The sequence below is a fragment of the Somniosus microcephalus genome, chromosome 1 (genome assembly GCF_052327205.1).
Source record: "Somniosus microcephalus isolate GS21.2 chromosome 1, FLI_Smic_1.0, whole genome shotgun sequence".
NCBI lineage: Eukaryota > Metazoa > Chordata > Chondrichthyes > Squaliformes > Somniosidae > Somniosus > Somniosus microcephalus.
Genome location: NC_140987.1, coordinates 218,666,403 through 218,685,004, shown reverse-complemented (window position 1 = coordinate 218,685,004; position 18,602 = coordinate 218,666,403). Strand labels below are relative to the sequence as shown.

Genomic DNA, 18,602 nt, shown 5'->3' with positions numbered 1-18,602 from the left:
GAGAAAGTGGTAAAAAAAAAATAAGGGGTCCTAAGCTTTATAAATCGAGGCATAGAGTACAAAAGCTTGGAAATTATGATGAACCTTTATAAAACACTGGTTCGGCCTCAACTGTAGTATTGTATCCAATTCTGGGCACCACACTTTAGGAAGGATGTGAAGGTCTTAGAGAGGGTGCAGAAGAGATTTACAAGAATGGTTCCAGGGATAAGGGACTTCAGTTATGTGCATAGACTGGAGAAGCTGGGGTTGTTCTCCTTAGAGCAGAGAAGGTTGAGAGGGGATTTGATAGAGGTGTTCAAAATCATCAGGGGTTGAGACAGAGTAGATAGAGAGAAACTGTTCCCATTGGCAGAAGGGTCGAGAACCAGGGAACACAGATTTAAGGTGATCTTAAGAACCAAAGGCGACATGAGGAAAAACTTTTTTATGCAGCAAGTGGTTATGATCTGGAATGCACTACCTGAGAGGGTTGTAGAGGCAGATTCAATTGTGGCTTTCTAAAGGGAATTCGATAAGTACCTGAAGGAAAAAAATTTGCATGGGTACGGGGAAAGGGCGGGGGAGTGGGGCTAGCTGAAGTGCTCTTGCAGAGAGCCGGCACAGGCTCGGCGGGCCGAATGGCCTCCTTCTGTGCTGAAATTATTCTATGATGATGGAGCCCTAGTAAAATTGAAGTCAATGGGAATCAGAGGGAAAAAGCTCCACTGGCTGGAGTCATACCTGGCACAAAAAAAGATGGTTATGATTGTTGGAGGTCAAACATCTCAGCCCCAGGACATCACTGCAGGAGTTCCTCAGGGCAGTGTCCTAGGCCCAACCATCCTCAGCTGCTTCATCAATGACCTTCCCTCTAACATAAGGTCAGAAGTGGGGCTGTTCGTTGATGATTACACAGTGTTCAGTTCCATTAGCAACTCCTCAGATAATGAAACAGTCCATGTCCACAGACCTGCACAACTTTCATGCTTGGGATGACGTGACAAATAACATTCGCGCCACACAAGTGCCAAGCAATGACCATTTCCAATAAGAGAGAGTCTAGCCTCCTCCCCATTACATCAATGGGCTTACCATCGTCAAATCCCCCCACCATCAACATCCTGGGGGGTCACCATTGACCAGAAATTTAACTGGACCAGCCACACAAATACTGTGGCTACAAGAGCAGGTCAGAGGCTGGGTATTCTGCAGCAAGTGTCTCACCTCCTGACTCCCCAAACCTTTCCACCATCTACAAGGCACAAGTCAGGAGTGTTATGGAATACTCTCCACTTGCCTGGATGAGTTCAGCGCCAACAGCACTCAAGAAACTCGGCACCATCCAGGACAAAGCAACCTGCTTGATTCGCACCCCATCCACCACTTTAAATATTCACTCCCTCCACCACCAGCGCACCGCGTCTGCAGTATGTACCATCTACAAGATGCACTGCAGCAAAACGCCAAGGCTTCTTCATCAGCACCTCACGAACCCGTGACCTCTACTATCTAAAAGGACAAGGGCAGCAGGCACATGGGAACACCATCACCTCCAAGTCACACACCATCCCAACTTAGAAATATATCACCGTTCCTTCATCGTTGCTGGGTCAAAATCCTGGAACTCCCTCACTAACAGCACTGTGGGAGAACCTTCACCATGCGGACTGCAGCAGTTCAAGAAGGTGGTGGACAATAAATGCTGGCCTTGCCAGCGACGCCCACATTTGAAGAATGAATAAAAATAAATTGTTCCAGAAAACCTTCATACATTTTAGATGAATGATGATAGCCTCCTGTAAAAACAAATTATTGAACAATTCCTCCATTGTGACAGAACCGGCATTTGCCCTGTTTTAAATTTTAATATTTGAAAACTATAACTTTTTGTATGGAATTTTAATTGAGCCTAATTGGGAAAAGTGACTACTCTTAATTATTTCCTGGAAGAGATGTAGTGAGTGTGTTGTCATTTCTGCCTGGGAGTATTATGTATTAACAACAGAAATTCTATCCTGGAGTTGGGCCAAATAGCTTCTGAACTATAATTAATCAGATAGTGGAATCTTTAATATTATTTAACAGGTTCTGGAGAGACAGATGTGTGCCATAAAAAAATAAACTATGCAGGAAACAGTCCAGGTGCTTTGATTTGCAGCTCAGTCAGATGCAGAATGCTCTTTGCAAGACTAATCCAATTATAATTTGTGAAAGCATAAAGCATTAATTGGGCATGCAAGGCCTGGACAAGGTGCACCATTATTCAATCAAATAGTACCATATTTAAGATGCTCCACTGTGTCTATGATTGACAGGTTTGTGCCAGAAGGTGTTTTTAGGCTGTGATCAAAATACAAAGCTGATGGCCTGTTCTTTAGTTCATTCAGAGCTACTGCAAGTCCAGGTCACTGCAGCGAGACAGAACTCTGTGAGTACCATGGCATGCACTTGCGTGAAAAGCATCAAAGGAATCAGTTTAAAGAATAAGAACCCTAAAGCAATTGATTATGTTGGGCTCAGAAAAAAGTTCAATGTACCAATGGATGTAAATATTGTGTCGCCAATTTTGCTGCCGATTTAAATTGCTCCGGTGCATATTTCTTTCTTGCAATAAACAACAATTCCCATTTATAAAGCGGATTTAAGGAGATGGTTGGCAGTGGTGAAAAAAGTCAGTAGTTATCTTTGCTCTCAAGGATGATCCTGGAATAGTGGCCAGTTTTAGCATAGGAAAGCGAGGCCTGAATGCGCCAGATCTGGTGATCGATGGGTAAACCAGTTAGAATCATAGAATGGTTACAGCACAGAAGGCGGCCATTTGGCCCGTCGAGCCTATGCCAGCTCTCTGCAAAAGCACTTTAGCTAGTCCCACTCCCCCGCTCTTTCCCCGTAGCCCTGCAATTTTTTTTCTTTCAGGTACTTATCCAATTCCCTTTTGAAGGCCACAATTGAATCTGCCTCCACCGCCCTTCCAGGCAGTGATTTCCAGATCCTTACCACTCACTGCATAAAAAAGATTTTCCTCATGTCACCTTTAGTTCTTCTACCAATCACCTTAAATCTATGTTCTCTGGTTCTCGACCCTTCTGCCAATGGGAACAGTTTCTCTCTAGCTACTCTGTCTAGATCTCTCATGTTGTGCACCAGATACAATCATGTCTGTCCCCCTTGGACTTGAGGGAGTTAAAATGGGGACAATACTAAGGGAACGACTGAGAAAGAGACAATGGCCCCGATTTTCGGCTTGTGTGGGAAATGGTCGGATTTCCCCGAATGTGGGGTTTCTGACACACATAAAAAAGTGTCAGCCAGCCCCACGCAATTTTCCCTCAATTGGCCAATTAATTCCCAGCATGTGGGAAGCTTTGCTAATTGTCTAAATCGAGTCAGAAATCCCCACAGTATGATGTCATCATTTGTGGTGCTTTCAAGGTCCATGGCAAGCACTGCATCCTCTGAAGGCTTCCAAATGAACCATAAAGGATGGCAGAGGAGCCTGCAGCAGCTGTGGCCAGTGCCAGACCCCGAGCTGCCTTCAAATTCGACGAGGCTTCACTGCAGGCATTATTGGATGGGGTTAGGGCCCACAGGGAGGTCCTCTTCCCTAGGTCAGGGAGGAAGAGGCCTCCCACTGAGACCAATGCTGCATGGATGCAGGTGTCAGCAGATGCCAACTTGCTGGGAGTCACCAGAGGAACCTTGGCATTACATCTGTAACTCCTTCCTTTACTCCCCCACAGTACCATCCAGAGCCCCCGTCCTCACTGTGGAGGAGGAAGAGGCTGTGCAGCCAGACTCCTCAGAGGAAGCTCCAACCTCTGAGGGTGCAGCGTCAGCAGAGGTAAGCGCACCCAGCACCAGCGCAGACACTCACACCTCGGGGGGACCTTTGGGACATAGAGTAGTGTTGTCACCTGGTGTTTCACAGCTGACAAGTGAGCCTCAGCAGATTCTGGAGACAGGGACAGCAGTGGAGAGTCCTCGTCGGAGGGCGCAGGGCTCTGCCAGCTCAGCTCAGCTGCGCTGCATCTCGACCCTCTGCCTCTGGGTCCACCCGCAAGAGAAGAGGTGATGGATCTCCATGCACAGATGCAGGAGTCTCTGGCAGGTTTTGTCTCCAGCAGGTTTTGTCTCCAGGGTCGCTGCGAGTGTGGAGCGAATGGAGGAGTCCATAGCGACCATGAGCAGAGCCTTTGTGGAGTCATTGGTGCATGAACGTAGCACCATGGAAAGGTTGGCAACCTCCATGGAGGAGATAACTCGCCAGCATACGGAAAACATGGTGAATGCTCATAAGAGAATGACATCTCTTGAGGAGCGTTGGCCATCTGTTGAACAGAGAAACCAGATCTTCATGGAAGTCCTTCTGAGTAGGACTGCCAGTGCAGAAACGGGTTCCACTGGCCCCCTAAAGCGCAGCAAGGTGCTCTCAAGCCACTTCCAAGCGCTGGCCCCTTCTGGCTTGTGCAGCTTCAGGTGAGTGAGCAGCAGCCTGGTGCTCCTGGTAATCATCCTGCTGTTCCTGGTTCTGCTGCTGCCACCTCTGCTGTTGGAGATCCTCTAATGCCAGGAAGGGAAGGTGCCAAAGGCCTCCCATGCTTCTAGCAGATGCCTCGGTTGAGGAGGTCCTGAGTTAGGGTGGTGAGAGGGGCTTCCCAGGAGCCCACACTAAAGAAGTGTGTGAGGCTCCAACTTTCTGCAGCTGCTCCTAAGGCTTCAAATAGTTCCCCCAAGCCTTGATCAACAAGGTTCTGCAGCCTGCAAATGCTGCCTCTTTAAATATCTTCAGCCCTCAGCGACCTGCTGCTGCAAGCAAGCAAGCCAGCTGTTTTCATGCCAGCTCTCATCGGCGGGGTTCCCCGCAGGCGGGTTTCAGGTGGGGAAAGCCCCAAAGTCGCAACGGCACAGGAAAATCGTCCTTAACAAGGTGATCATTGGTGATTAGTGTGCCGACGAGCAGTCCCGCCAGCGGCGGGTGGGACTGAAGCGGGGCGCATGGAAACGGCGGTCCGAAAGTCGGACGGGGCGGGGAATCAGGCGGGGGGGGGTCCCAACCCGCTTTTTCCGCGATTTTCGGACCACGGCCGCATGAAAAGCCGCCCGACAGCTGCCCGAAAATCGGGGCCAATGACTGGGGACAAGGGCATCAAAGGGATTAACTGAGCAATTGACAGCTGCAGAAGTATTGTGGTGAATGCAGGGCCAAGGGCTAGGCAGCTGAGCATTTGAAAGAGTAGTTGCAAGCAATTTGGGGGCGTTTTTTCCGAGGGACGGATGAAGAAGTGGGGCTGGAAGGGGGTAGGGGGATGTGGGTGGTGAAGGACACAAGGAAGTGTGAGAGATTGAAATCACCGAGAATGAGGAGTCACTCAGTGCAGAGGCTGATGGTGGAAAAGCGGGAGGAAATCTCAGTAAGAAACTTGTTGTAGGGCTTGCAGGGGGCGTTAGAAATTTATGTTTCTAATGGAGAGGCAAGAGGGGTGAAATGAGATATGCTTGAAGGAATAGAAGGTATCGAGGGGTAGGGGGACTGACCAGGGTGCGTCATGGTGATAAGAACCACAGTGCCACTGCTGCAGTTTGGGCAGGGCAGGTAGCTGAAATTATAGCTAGGTGGGGACGCTTCAGAAAGAGGCAACATATCATCGCCCACGAACAAAGTTTCAATCAAAGCCATGATGCCAATGCAATCATTCACAACAAGGTTGTGGATGGCAAGGGCTTGTTCGTTTATGAATGGATCTTCTGGAGGGCAATGCGGAAAGGAGTGGTGATTGTTAATCCGCTGGCAGAATCCAAGAGGGCAGCATTAGGTGGGGTGAGTGGAACGGAAAGGAGGTTGACGAGGTTAGTCAGTGGGCTTTCTGGCCAGTGGGAGAGGAGGATGGGGCAATTGGGGTTGCAGCTTGCAACCGGCAGTGACAGATGCAGCGATGGACCCTTTGTAGAATATAAAGAGAGGCATGGGGGGTAGCCATGTGCTTATTCAAGTGGGGTTCAAGCTTGGAACGACAGTAGGAAAGCTGAGGAGTAGTGCTGCATTGGGTAGGTATTAGGGTGGAAAAGTACCCAAGGGGGCAGAAATAAAAGGTGACATGACCGAGTGACTGGAAGGGAAGGAGACAGAGAGAAGGGCTTGAGAGGGACCAAGAGGGAAAAAGGGAGATAAAAGTAATGGGTTCAAGCCCAAAGCAGCAGACATTCAGGTTACGTCAGAACGGCAGAAATTAAGAGAGACATGTCCTAGTTGTAAACAGAGGACAGGGAGGAGACTATATTAAAGAGTCAGAAGTTCAAGTCTGAGGCCCTGTGGTGGCATGAGATTGACCTGTAGATAGCGTGACGGCAGCTTGGAGAATCAAAGAACCAGCATCCCAGTTCGGAGACAAGAGGGGGTAAATCCAGGAGTGATTTAAGGGGCAGAGTATCAGCTGGTGTGCTGCTGGAGGTTGTGGAGTGGAATTGGAGAGCCAAGCATAATGGACTATATGTCATGTTCAGTGTTGGTCTGTGGATTCTTCCTATTCAAAAATGGATTCCTAGGAAATTAGTAAAAAGAAAAGCAAGTCTTTTGGTTGTGAAAGCCTTATTAAAAGTTATTCATGAGAAACTTGTGCAGATTTACAAAGGAAGGACTCAAAAGAAGTGAGTATTGAACTCTGGGTCACAGCTGGCAGTAGTCAGCTTAACAAAAGAGATTTTGAAGTATTACTGCTGCACTAAGGGAAGTAAACAGTAATCACAGAACTGAGAGCAGTAAGTAGTAAAGAGTTTTCTGGCACACAGCTTGCATGCAGTGGCCAAAGCTGGGTGTCTCATTGCACCAGCAGAGGATGGTTTAAAAGCATGGAGGATAAACAAGGTGCACAACTTACAGAGCAAGCTACTCCAGACAACAGACTCATGTCAGAGAAGCTGTGCATGAAGCAGCTCAGGTTCACGGTGTAACAACGATCTATGTCATCTGGTCTACAATGACCGAAAAGAACACTCAATCGTCACTACCAGTAGTAGTGAAGGCCACCACTGTTCTCAGCCTTTATGCCACAAATTTGTTTCAGGTATCACAGCTGCTGTTTCATCTATCTTTCCATTAAGGAGGTAACCAAAGCCTTATTTTGTCACACATCCACCTACATACACTTCAGCAGGTACTAGCAGCAACAAAGGCAAGAAAGGAAGAACTTGTATTTACATAGTGCCTTTCACGACCTCAGGACATCCCAAAACATCTCATAGCCAATTATGGGGATGTTTGTTGATGATTGCAGAGTGTTCAATTCACTTCACAATTCCTCTGATAATGAAGCAGTCTGTGCCCGCATGCAGCAAGACCTGGACAATATCCAGTCTTGGACTGGTAAGTGGCAATTAAAATTCACGCTATTCAAGTATCAGGCAAGGACCATCTCCAATAAGAGAATATCTAACCATCTCCCCACGATATTCAATGGCATTACCATTGTTGAATGGTACCAGGGATGAGGGACTTCAGTTATGTGGAGAAACTCGAGAAACTGGGGTTGTTCTCCTTAGAGCAGAGAAGGTTAAGAGGAGATCTGACAGAGGTGTTCAAAATAATGAAGGGTTTTGACAGAGTAAGTAAGGAGAAACTGTTTCCAGTGGCAGAAGGATCGGTAACCAGAGGACACAGATTTAAGGTGATTGGCAAAAGAGGCAACATGTGGAGACATTTTTTTTACACAGCGAGTTGTTATGATCTGAAATCCTCTGCCTGAAAGTGTGGTGAAAGCAGATTCAATAATAACTTTCAAAAGGAAATTGGATAAATACATAAAGGGGAAAAATTACAGGGCTATGGGGAGCGGGATAGCTCTACCAAAGAGTCGGCACAGCCATGATGGGCTGAATGGCCTCCTTCTGTGCTGTATCATTCTATGATTCTAAGCCAACCCTCTGAAGTGGGGTATCATAGCGTTTCATTATTTTTATATTAATACGAAAAGACACGTTGTATTGATAAGAATAAATTAATCCAATTGTAATTTTGCGCTGTATGTTTAACTGGCAGGAAAAAAAGCAGCTTAACAATTTATATGAAGCATCATCTCATTAAATATTGGCATGGTTTGCCTTCGGAGAGATTGAAGAAATACAAGTACGAAAGACATGAGTATCTGGTCCAGATCATAAGCAGATGCTATTGTTACATCCCATTGTTTAAGTAGATATAGGGCATTGTGAGTCAACTCTCAAAGTAAGATGTTCAGACCGCGTAATCCTTCGCTGAAGCCGAGAAAATATCTACAAGCGCAGATACTCGCCCCTCATCAACTCTTATGACTGCATTTACCTCTTTAATTCACCCTTAATAACGGTTATTGTATACTTTGTATTTTTTTGATCTGGCATGTCTATTAACTGGGGTTCATATTCAGTGCTTGAAGTAAAAAGTCTCCTTCCAGGTACATGGTGCATCATCATCCCTTTTGCCTTGTACCATCATCCCTTTTGTCTCTTAATCTCTCCTGCCTTCCATCCTATCACAGACCTTCCCTTTTGTTCTTTCCTCCCCTCCCCCCTTTCTCTGCCCTTACACTTGCTTAAAAACCTGTTACATCTCCAACTTTTTCCAGTTCTGACGAAGGGTCATCAACCTGAAACGTTAACTCTGTTTCTCTCTCTCTACAGATGCTGCCTGACCTGCTGAGTATTTCCAGAATTTTCTGTTTTTATTTCAGATTTCCAGCATCTGCAGTATTTTGCTTCTGACACTGTGCATCATTTGTGGCAGAAAATGAATTCAATAAAATGTTGTGCATTATGCATGATAAAATTCATAATAGAAACAATAAATTATAAAAATTTGCATCACCTCCCGAGTAATTTCTGTTCTGTCACCACAGTTCACTACATCTGAAATGGGAACGGGACAGTGTTACAGTACCTCTCTACTGCCATTCGGATCAGTCTCATCCAATTATTCCTGTCCTCCTTTGAGTTTGTGTGCATTTCATACATTTCAGGTCCAGCAGATGAAGCACTGATCAAGAACATTGCTCGCTCCTCATTTGCTACTTCTCGGACAAGTAATTTCTGCAGCAAGATAACTGCAGGCTTCTGGTCCTGATGTGAACAATTCAAAACAACATGTGAATAAACTACAATGCAATTTAATTTAATCTTATGTATGTCTAGTGTTCTCAAAGTTATGCATAAAAGAACAAAGAGTTAAATAATAATATTTAATGAACAAATTATATTCTGATATTTGTATCTTTTATTTCTCGTCTTCCAGTGAACTTCTATGGGTTAAAAATTATATCACAGGTAGACACAGATGCTTGTTTTATTCCTTTATTCTGCTGAAAATAGCAAGGGTAAACTTTAGTTTGGGAGAAAAAAATGGGATTTGAGAAGGTTTTCAAGAAGAGGAGAAGCAGAGGGGTCTCGTCAGGAGTAAGTTCTAGAGAGTAGGGCCTAGGCAGTGGATAGCTCCAACACCAATAGTGGGATACACAGGAGACCAAAGTCTGAAGAGTACAGCAATGTGATAATGACTAGATAATCTGTTTTAGTGATGTTGGATGAGTGAAAAACATTGGCCAGGCCACCGTGGATAACTCCCCTGCTCTTTTTTGAATAGTGCCATGGGATCGTTTATGTCCACCTGAGTGGACAGATGGGGCCTCGGTTTAACGTCTCATCCGAAAGACGGCACCTCTAACAGTACAGCCTTCCCTCAGTACTGCAATGGAGTGTCAGTCTAGATTTTGTGCTCAAGTCTCTGAAGTGGGGCTTGAACCCACAACCTTCTGACTCAGAGGCGAGTGTGCCACGGCTGGCGCAGGTTAGAGCTTATGGATTGTGGTCCAAGGAAGACTGGCTAGGAAGGCATTGGAATAATTGACAAAAGCATTGATAAATGTTTGCGTGGAGAGGGGCTAAGTTAGGAGCAGAGATTTTGGAGATGAAAGTAAGCAGTCATGGTGCTGGAAAGAATATTGTGTTTGAAGCACAGCTCAAGGTCAATTGGATGCCAAGGTTGTTGAACCTGAGTGGGAAGCCAAGCGAGGATGGAGTCAATGTGAAGGAAACAGAGTAGTGGCAAGCACTGAGCTTCATGGTTATGGTCTTCCCAATATTCAGCTGAAAGAAGTTGTGACTCATCCAAGAATTGATGTCGGACAGGCAGAACCAAAGTGTTTGCAAGAGTGAGAGAAATGGGAGAGAGATATCACTGGGTATCATTGGCGTACACATGAAAGCTGACCTCGTGCCTACGGATTTTATGAGCAAGGGGCAACATATAGATGGGGAAAAGTGAGGGCCAAGGATAGGTGCTTGGTGGAGCCATGGTATAACACTCTCTCATTTCAGCAGAGGAGTGCAGCCATTATAGAGATTCATGATTGCTGCCAAGAAAGTAAGGGTGGAGCCACGCAAGCGCAGTTCCATGAAGCTGGTTAATGCAAAAAGGCAGTGGAGGACGACAGTATAATCAACTATATTAAATACTGCAGCAATTTAGCACATCATCAAATTCTACTACAGCTATTAGAAGCAGAAGGAACTCTGCAGGTACAGAGGTACTATAAAAATGAGGGGGTAGAATTTCCACAGGTGTTCTCCCGATCTCCCACTATAACTTCAACACAAGATCAACGGTAGCCTCAGAGAAACGGCTGATTTTTTTCATGGTAAATCATCTTCGATATGCTCAAGATAAATCAAGTTGAACTCACCACAGTGGCAAAGGTATACTTTTGGTCTTTGTCCTGCAGGAAAAGCAGCACGTCAGTAAGGAGCAGAGCCGTGATATCTGAAACAAAGTAACAAAACTTAAAACACAGATCCCAGATGTTGTGTCCGTCAGTAGTAAGACACAGACTGCAGGAGAACGGTACAACAGGTGTTTACTCAACGTGGCTCACTCTGGACCTGAACTGTACAGATTACTACTCAGTGCTATATACAGGTGTGGTCACTGCCGGTACTACAGTATACATGAGCTGTAAAAAGTAGTTCCCCCCTTAAAGGTATATACATTACAATTCCTTCCCTTTTAGATTAACAGTACCATAACACTCATTTAACAATTAAATATCAAACTAATTACAATTAACACTTTTAACATACAACGTTAGCTGAAAATAGTCCATTTATATATTCAGTCTTTGGGGAGGCTTTCTGATCCTTTCTGGATAGCGCCTTTCCCGAGTGTCTCGCTCTTGGTGCGGAGGCGATTCTGGCACCCTGTCGTCGGTTGGGTCATCAGCTTCCGATGCTACTGTTTCTGGGGTAGATGCGACCTGTACGTCGGGTTCCTCACCAGGTACGTATGGGCGAGGCATGGGGTTGACTTGTTCCTGTGACTCTAGGATCTGGTCAGCATGGCGTCTCACGATGCTCTCCCCAACGTCCACTGTGTACATTAGTGGGCCCTGCCATGTGCATATCGTTCCTGGCTGCCATTTTTCTGTTCGGTAGTCGCGGGCCAAGACTGGTTGCCCTACATTGAAGCTCCTTGTTGGCTTCTCATGGATGTGCTGGAATTGCTTACTCTCAACATCTCTTCGTACGTTTGGTCTGAGCAAATCCAGGCGAGATCTTAACCTTCGGTTAAAGAACATCATGGCCGGGGCCTGGTTGGTGACTGCATGTGTCGCATTCCGGTAGGCGAACAGGAAATTGTCCACCTTATGCTGCAGCGGAATGTTGTCATTGTACATAGCCTTAATTGCCTTCTTAAAGGTTTGTACGAACCTCTCAGCCAATCCATTTGTGGCTGGATGATACGGGGCGGATGTGTAATGCCTTATCCCATTCTTCTTCATGAACCTCCGGAACTCTTCAGACACAAACTGTGGTCCGTTATCGGAGCAAATCTGTTCTGGCAAGCCGTTCCTGGCAAAAATGGTCCGTAGGACTGCAATAGTTTTCTCCGTGGTGGTGGAGGACATTTTGATGACCTCAGGCCATTTCGAGTGCGCATCCACGGCTATTAAAAACATTGAGTCCATGAATGGACCAGCAAAATCAATATGCACCCGTTGCCATGGAGATGAGGGCCACTCCCATGGGTGTAGAGGGGCATGTGGTGGTGCATTTTGGACTTTCTGTCATCCTGAGCAGCTCTTGGTCAGGTCCTCGATTTGTTTATCGATTCCCGGCCACCACACATAAGCCCTGGCTAGGCTTTTCATTTTTACCTCTCCCAGATGACCCTCATGAAGCTCATTGAGCACTCTATCCCTTAACTTGGGTGGAATTACCACTCGGGATCCACACATCAAGGTCCCCCGGCACACTGACAGCTGTTCTCTTCTTGTCGAGAATGTTGGCAACAGTGAGTCGCCATGTGCTGGCCATCCCTTCACCGTCAAATCATATACCCGAGACAGTGTCGGGTAATTTCGGGTCTCCTTTTCGATACAAGCGTTAGTTACCGGTAGGTATTCAACTATAGTCGAATGAAATATTTCGACAGGATCCACTGCTGGTGCTTCCTCCGCAGTAGGCAGTGGCAGGCGTGATAGCCCATCAGCATTTCCATGCTGTTTCGTGCCCTTATATTCAATCTCATAGTGGTGCACCCCTAGAAAGAGTGACCATCTTTGTAGTCGTTGCGCAGTCATCACCGGAACGCCCTTCTTCGGATTAAAAATGGAGACAAGAGGCTGGTGGTCAGTCAGCAAGGTGAATTTCTGCCCGTGCAGATAGTGATTGAACTTTTTCACTCCCCACACTAGGCTGAGGGCCTCCCTGTCAATCTGGGCGTAGTTACGCTCGGCTGAGGTTAGTGATCGTGACGCAAAGGCTATTGGCCTCTCTGAGCCGTCCGAGAATTTGTGCGACAGCACCGCTCCAATGCTGTAGGGTGACGCATCACACGCCAACCGAATTGGTAGTGCTGGGTTGAAATGGGCCAATACCTCTTTCGATGTGATTAGTGTTTTGCTCTTCTGGAAAGCTCGTTTACATTCGTCACTCCACTTCCATGGCACTCCAGTTTGCAGTAGGGTGTTCAGTGGGTGTAGTATTGTAGACAAATTTGGCAAGAACTTATGGTAGCAGTTTACCAGCCCGAGGAACGACCTCAGTTGTGACACGTTTTCCGGTGCTGGAGCCTTGACTATTGCCTCAATCTTTTCTGGGGACTTATGTAACCCCTCTTTATCGATAACGTGGCCACAATACGAGATCTGTTTTTTAAAAAACTCGCATTTGGGGCGATTAGCTCGGAGCCCATATTCCTTCAATCTAGTGAGCACCTGCTCCAGGTTGGCGAGGTGATCACTGTCATTTTCGCCCGTGACCAGGATGTCGTCCAAATAACACCGGGTCCCTGGGATCCCTTGCAGGACTTGTTCCATTGCCCTTTGCCAAATAGCCGGAGCTGATGCTACCCCGAATACCAGCCGGTTGTATTGGTAGAGACCTTTATGGGTGTTGATTGTGAGGTATTTTTTTGATGCTTCTTCTACCTCCATTTGCAGATACGCCTGGGCCAGATCAATCTTAGTGAAGCGTTTCCCTCCAGATAGCGAGGTGAAAATATCTTCAATCCGCCGAAGTGGATATTGCACGGTGTGAAGGACTGGGTTCACTGTTACCTTAAAGTCCCCACAGATGCGAACCTTCCTTGGTTCCCCAGGCGTGCTGCTCAACGACTTTTTCATCACAGGGACGATGGGTGTAGCCCACTCACTCCAGTCTACCTTGGACAGTACTCCTGAATGTTCCAAACTCTCCAGCTCTGCTTCAATGGCTGGGTGGATCGCATAAGGTACCGGTCTGGCCTGAAAAAATTTTGGGCTTGTGTTTTCTTCGATTTTAATTGTTGCTGTCATGCCTTTTAGTGTTCCGAGTCCTTGCTGAAACACTTCTTGCGCGTTGGTTAGGATCTTTGGCAGTCGCCCAGGTGTGACGTTGTCATCCTTTTTGGCAGCCACAGTCAGTGCTTGTATGGAATGCCAATCCAGCTGTATTTTCCGGATCCATTCACGTTCCAGCAGTGGTGGTCCTCCATCTTGCAATACATACAGGTCTAGTTTTGGTGTTTCCTTACCGTTATATGTAACGGTCACCCTTATTTTTCCTTTGGGGTAGACTTTTTGCCCCGTGTACGTCTTCAAAATAATTTTTGTGTCTCTCAAGGGTATGTGTGAGAATAGCCGCTCGTAGTCCCGTCGGTTTATGACTGTTAGGGCTGATCCTGTGTCCAATTCCATTTTTACCTGGACTCCTGCTATCTTGAGAGTGACCCAAATGGTTCGGTGATCCTCCGTTTTGATCACATTATGTAGTTTCAGACAACTCAGCTCCCTGCTTTCGGAGTCGGTATCACTCTTTTGTTCGTCTGAACTATTTTCCGTCACCTTATGTACCTTCTTGTACTTTTCTTTTGGAGATTTCTTATTGCTGGTTTTCTTTCTCGACCTGCAGACTCGTGCTATGTGTCCTACTTTTCCACACTGTCTGCACACTTTGTCTTTGAACCAGCAATCATTGTGGTCGTGTGTTGTTCTGCCGCAGCGATAGCACTTCTCTGTTCTGTATGACATTTCGTTTGTGCCATATTCTTGCGGTCTCTGTTGTATCTCTGCAGCGCCCCGTGCTGCTGCTTCATGTGATACTGCAATGCTGAAAGCCTTTTCCAGCGTAAGGTCCTTTTCAGATAAAAGCCGTTTCTGAGTTCCTTCACGTTGAAGCCCACACACAAACGTCCCTTAAGGTATCTGCCAGTCCCGTTCCAAACTGGCAGTGTTTCGATAGTTTGTGCAGTTCTGTTAAATATTCAGCATTGCTTTCATCCTTATGCTGGTTCCGTTTGTGAAACTTGAATCTTTCTGCGATCAGCAGCGGTGTGGGGTTTAAATGTTCCTGTAGTATCGTCACTATGTCTCCAAAACTCTTTTCCACTGGCTTCGCTGGGGTTACTAGATTTCGTAATAAGCCATACGTCTTTGCACCCATTAAATTTAACAATACCGGCACTTTCTTGTCATCTGACACCTCATTTGCCTTGCAGTATACCTCTATTCGTTCGACATATGTAGTCCAATCTTCGACTTTATTGTCAAATGCGGTGATACTGCCACTCTTCGGCATTTTGGGTGTGGTTTAAAATGGCGTCTCCCGCGCTTTCCTTCCTCCCCCGCTGCTGCCAATGCCGCTCTCGGCGGTCCTCATGGCAATGGCGGCACCCTGTAGGTTTCGCACGCTTCTCCTGCGCTGCTGCCAATGCCGCTTTCGGCGGTCCTCGTGGCAATGGCAGCGCCTCGCGGGTTTCTGCGCGTCCCTCTCCTCGACGCTGCTCGGCTCCTGAACACCGGCTGCGCCCTGTGCGCTCTGCCCTCTCTCTCCCGTCGATGCTGCTCGGCCCTTTGCTGTGCCGCTCGGTCGGGCTCTAGCCCGCCGCTGTCCGGGAAGGGTCTGCGCACTACCTGTTGCCAGCCCGTTTCGCTGGACCACCGCGACTGGAAAGCCAAGCCTGGCTCTGAACAGCCTCCCCCGCAATTCTCGAGTCTCTGCTGGATGACTGGGCGGTTGCCCGTGGTCGACGCCCGTGTCTCCGGCCTTGACCTCCAATCTACTGGTCTCCAGGAACGAATCCCTGGGAGGTGATGCAGAGTTGCAGGTAGGATCGAATTTGCCTCGTCGCCAATGTTGTGTCCGTCAGTAGTAAGACACAGACTGCAGGAGAACGGTACAACAGGTGTTTACTCAACGTGGCTCACTCTGGAACTGAACTGTACAGATTACTACTCAGTGCTATATACAGGTGTGGTCACTGCCGGTACTACAGTATACATGAGCTGTAAAAAGTAGTTCCCCCCTTAAAGGTATATACATTACACCAGATAGCTTTTTGGTGCTATTAATTATTTGTGCAATGCTTGTGCCTGGTTTTTAAACTTCTCCCTAATTTGCAGTAAACTACATGAACACAACCAGAGCACCATCCATTTCTTGGGTCCATGCTTTCATTGTTGATGGCAATGTGCATAACTGCAAAAAGTTTTAGAAATGCATTTAAATCTGAAAATAAAGTTAATTTACAGACCAAAGTGGTACAGTCGGCTGGGGCACTAGCTTTCCCTCTGAGCGCTGGGTTCAAATCTAGCTGATGCTGTTCAGATGAAAGTTGTCTCTCTTTGCTGGCTTTAAGGGGCCGATTTTCCCACTGGAGGCGAGATGGAGGCTGGTTTCAGTTTGGGTGGGTTTGAAACCCGCCTCCACTGATAGTTTTCAAAAAATTGAGATTTTCCCATGATTGGTCACTTGATTTCAGAGGTGTGGGATGCTCTTGGTCAATTAGTGTTTTGGGACTGAAACCCGCCTCTGTTGACAGCACTTTTCCAGTCTGATTTTATGGCTTCTTGCTACCTTGGCTCATTCCACAGGATTTCTGCCTATGCTGCACCACCTGCAACATATTTTGAGGAACCACTATGTCCAATTCCAAGGCAAGGGCCTCCCCGAGGCTCTCGGATGAGGCGCTGTAAATGTTGTTTGAGGGGGTGACAGATAGCATGGAAGTGCTCTTTCACTTATCTGGGAGGAAGAGGCCTGCCAAAGAAACCTCTGTGGGTACAGCTGGCAAAGGATATAGGCCTAGAAATTCAGTATAGCCACATTCGGGGCGCTAGTCAGGCGGCCGCTAAAGTTTGCGCCCGGCGCAACTTCGGGCCACCTTCGCCGATATTCAGTCGCATCGCCCCAAGAGGTTGCTGCTGCGCTAAAACAGGCGATGCACGACTATCATTAGGCGCTAAGCCGGCGGTCCGGGGCGATACCCCCGAGGGCGGGCGCAGCGCAGGTGCGGCGAGTTGCTGATTGACGGCAGACACTCTGGCGCCGGTCAGCTCTTAAAGGGGGAGTGTGGACTTGTCTGGCTGCCATGCCCTGCGCACTGCAGCCCTGAAGCAAGGCCTGACCAATGCTGGTTCATCAGTTCTACGCCCTGGACCATGGGGAAGCCCGCTATTCTTCCAAATCCCATTGTACGCTCTTGCTGCTTGTCCAGGGTCATGGGGAAGGAGATGTACTGACGTCTCCTTCTGAAAAGGGCATTATTCACCTGTCGGATGCAGCAATGTACCGCGAACGGGGAGATGTTGGCAATGTCCCCAGTAGCGGATTGGAAGGAGCCGGTGGCATAGAAGTTGAGAGCCACCGTCACCTTCACTGCCACCGACAGAGATGTCCTGCTCCTCAGCTGTGGCTGCAGATCTCTGCGAAGCAGGTGGCAGATCTCAGTGACCACCTCCCTTCTGAATCGCAGCCTCCGAACACACTGCTCATCAGACATGTTCAGATATGAGAACTGCTGGCGGTATACCCTGGGTGGGTAAGGCCTCCTGTGCCGACACCTGTTGGCCCTTCTCCGTCTGGCCATGACTGGCACTCTCTCACGGCGTCTCTGATCCCTTTGAATGCAATGCAGAAAGCCAACGTTTCCACCCATTGTAGCCCCCATTACAGTATATGTGGCGACTCAAGGCTATGGCACTGAAAGTGAAATCCAAGTGCAAAGCTCTGGCCTGAAGCCAGAAGTACCTGTGCGAGCGCTGAGTCAAAGCAGAAAGCTCTCTGCCTTTGTCTCTCACACAGGATTGGCACAAAATGGCTGTCACTTATAATGCAGGAGGAGTCCCCTTTAAATAGCGCCCCCCGCAGCGACTGGAAACCGTTCCCCTCTACCAGTCGCTGGGGGCGCCAGGCGCAAAGAAGGGCGGCGCCACTGAAGTTCCGGTTTGGGGCGCACAAAGGGCGTTGCACGATGAAATGACGTCAGGATCTGCGCGCGCAGCTGAGCGCGCGCAAAGACTTTGCGCCGACGCTAAATCTCTAGTGAAGTTGGGGAGAGGCGCAGATCGTGCTGCGCCCGGCCGCTAGCCGCCTAGCGCCCAACATCTCCTCCTCCTAAGGCGCTCCCGGCTGGCGCAAGCAACTGAATTTCTAGGCCATAACCTCCAGATCTGTGTGCAGATTGAGAGATATTTATGTGTATTGATGAAATGCCATCCCTGTTGGAAAGCATTAAAATGATTTGAAGCCAAAATTTTGGTGCTATGGCATCTGTTCTTTCGCCTTAGGCAGCTCCACATTGCGGGCTCCGCCACACTTGCATTGTCAGGTTGGTGGCCTGAGTGAAAGGAGGCCAGAGAGTCATGTCCATTGTCAATGATGTCCTAGGATGGAGCCAAGGACATGTGCCAACTTGGGCAACCTATGCAAATCTGGCCAGGATAAGTTCATCCCTTGCATCCCGGGCAGCCATGTGCTCGCTTGCTGCCGCTGGTCGATACACCGGTGCTCTGACCTCCTCCTGCTCCTCCTCCTCCTCCTGAACCTCCTCCTCCTCCTCCTCATCCAGAAAGAAAACAAATGGTTCCCATGCTGCTTGCAGATGCCTCCTTTGGGGAAGCTCTCATTGCAAGTGAGGAGAGGGTCTTCCAAGGAGGTCCCACAGTTGATTGATTCAAGCTGCAGCACCTCCGACTTCGGAAGCCAAGGTCTGGCACCTGCAAGTAATCCTTGATGCAATAAACTATGTCTTGTTAGACCTGCAGCTGTGAGGAGGCCACCCATGAGTCAACCCGCCAGGTTTACCTGGCGTGGTTCAGGGGGTGCGTGGAGCACGCCGAAAT

The 18,602-nt window shown here is 47.9% G+C and overlaps 1 protein-coding gene across 5 annotated transcripts in view; it reads right to left on the bottom strand.

Moving 5' to 3' along the window:
• The window catches only part of arhgef28a (Rho guanine nucleotide exchange factor (GEF) 28a), a 678,106-nt gene that overhangs the window by 212,913 nt on the left and 446,591 nt on the right, over positions 1 to 18,602 (bottom strand). For all 5 annotated transcript variants that reach the window (XM_085990347.1, XM_085990327.1, XM_085990336.1 and 2 more), the window contains 2 exons: positions 10,689 to 10,765; positions 8,891 to 9,069 (listed from right to left, as the gene is read on the bottom strand). In XM_085990347.1, coding sequence (XP_085846473.1) covers positions 8,891 to 9,069; positions 10,689 to 10,765 — 256 coding nt within the window. The remainder of the gene's footprint in view (positions 1 to 8,890; positions 9,070 to 10,688; positions 10,766 to 18,602) is intronic.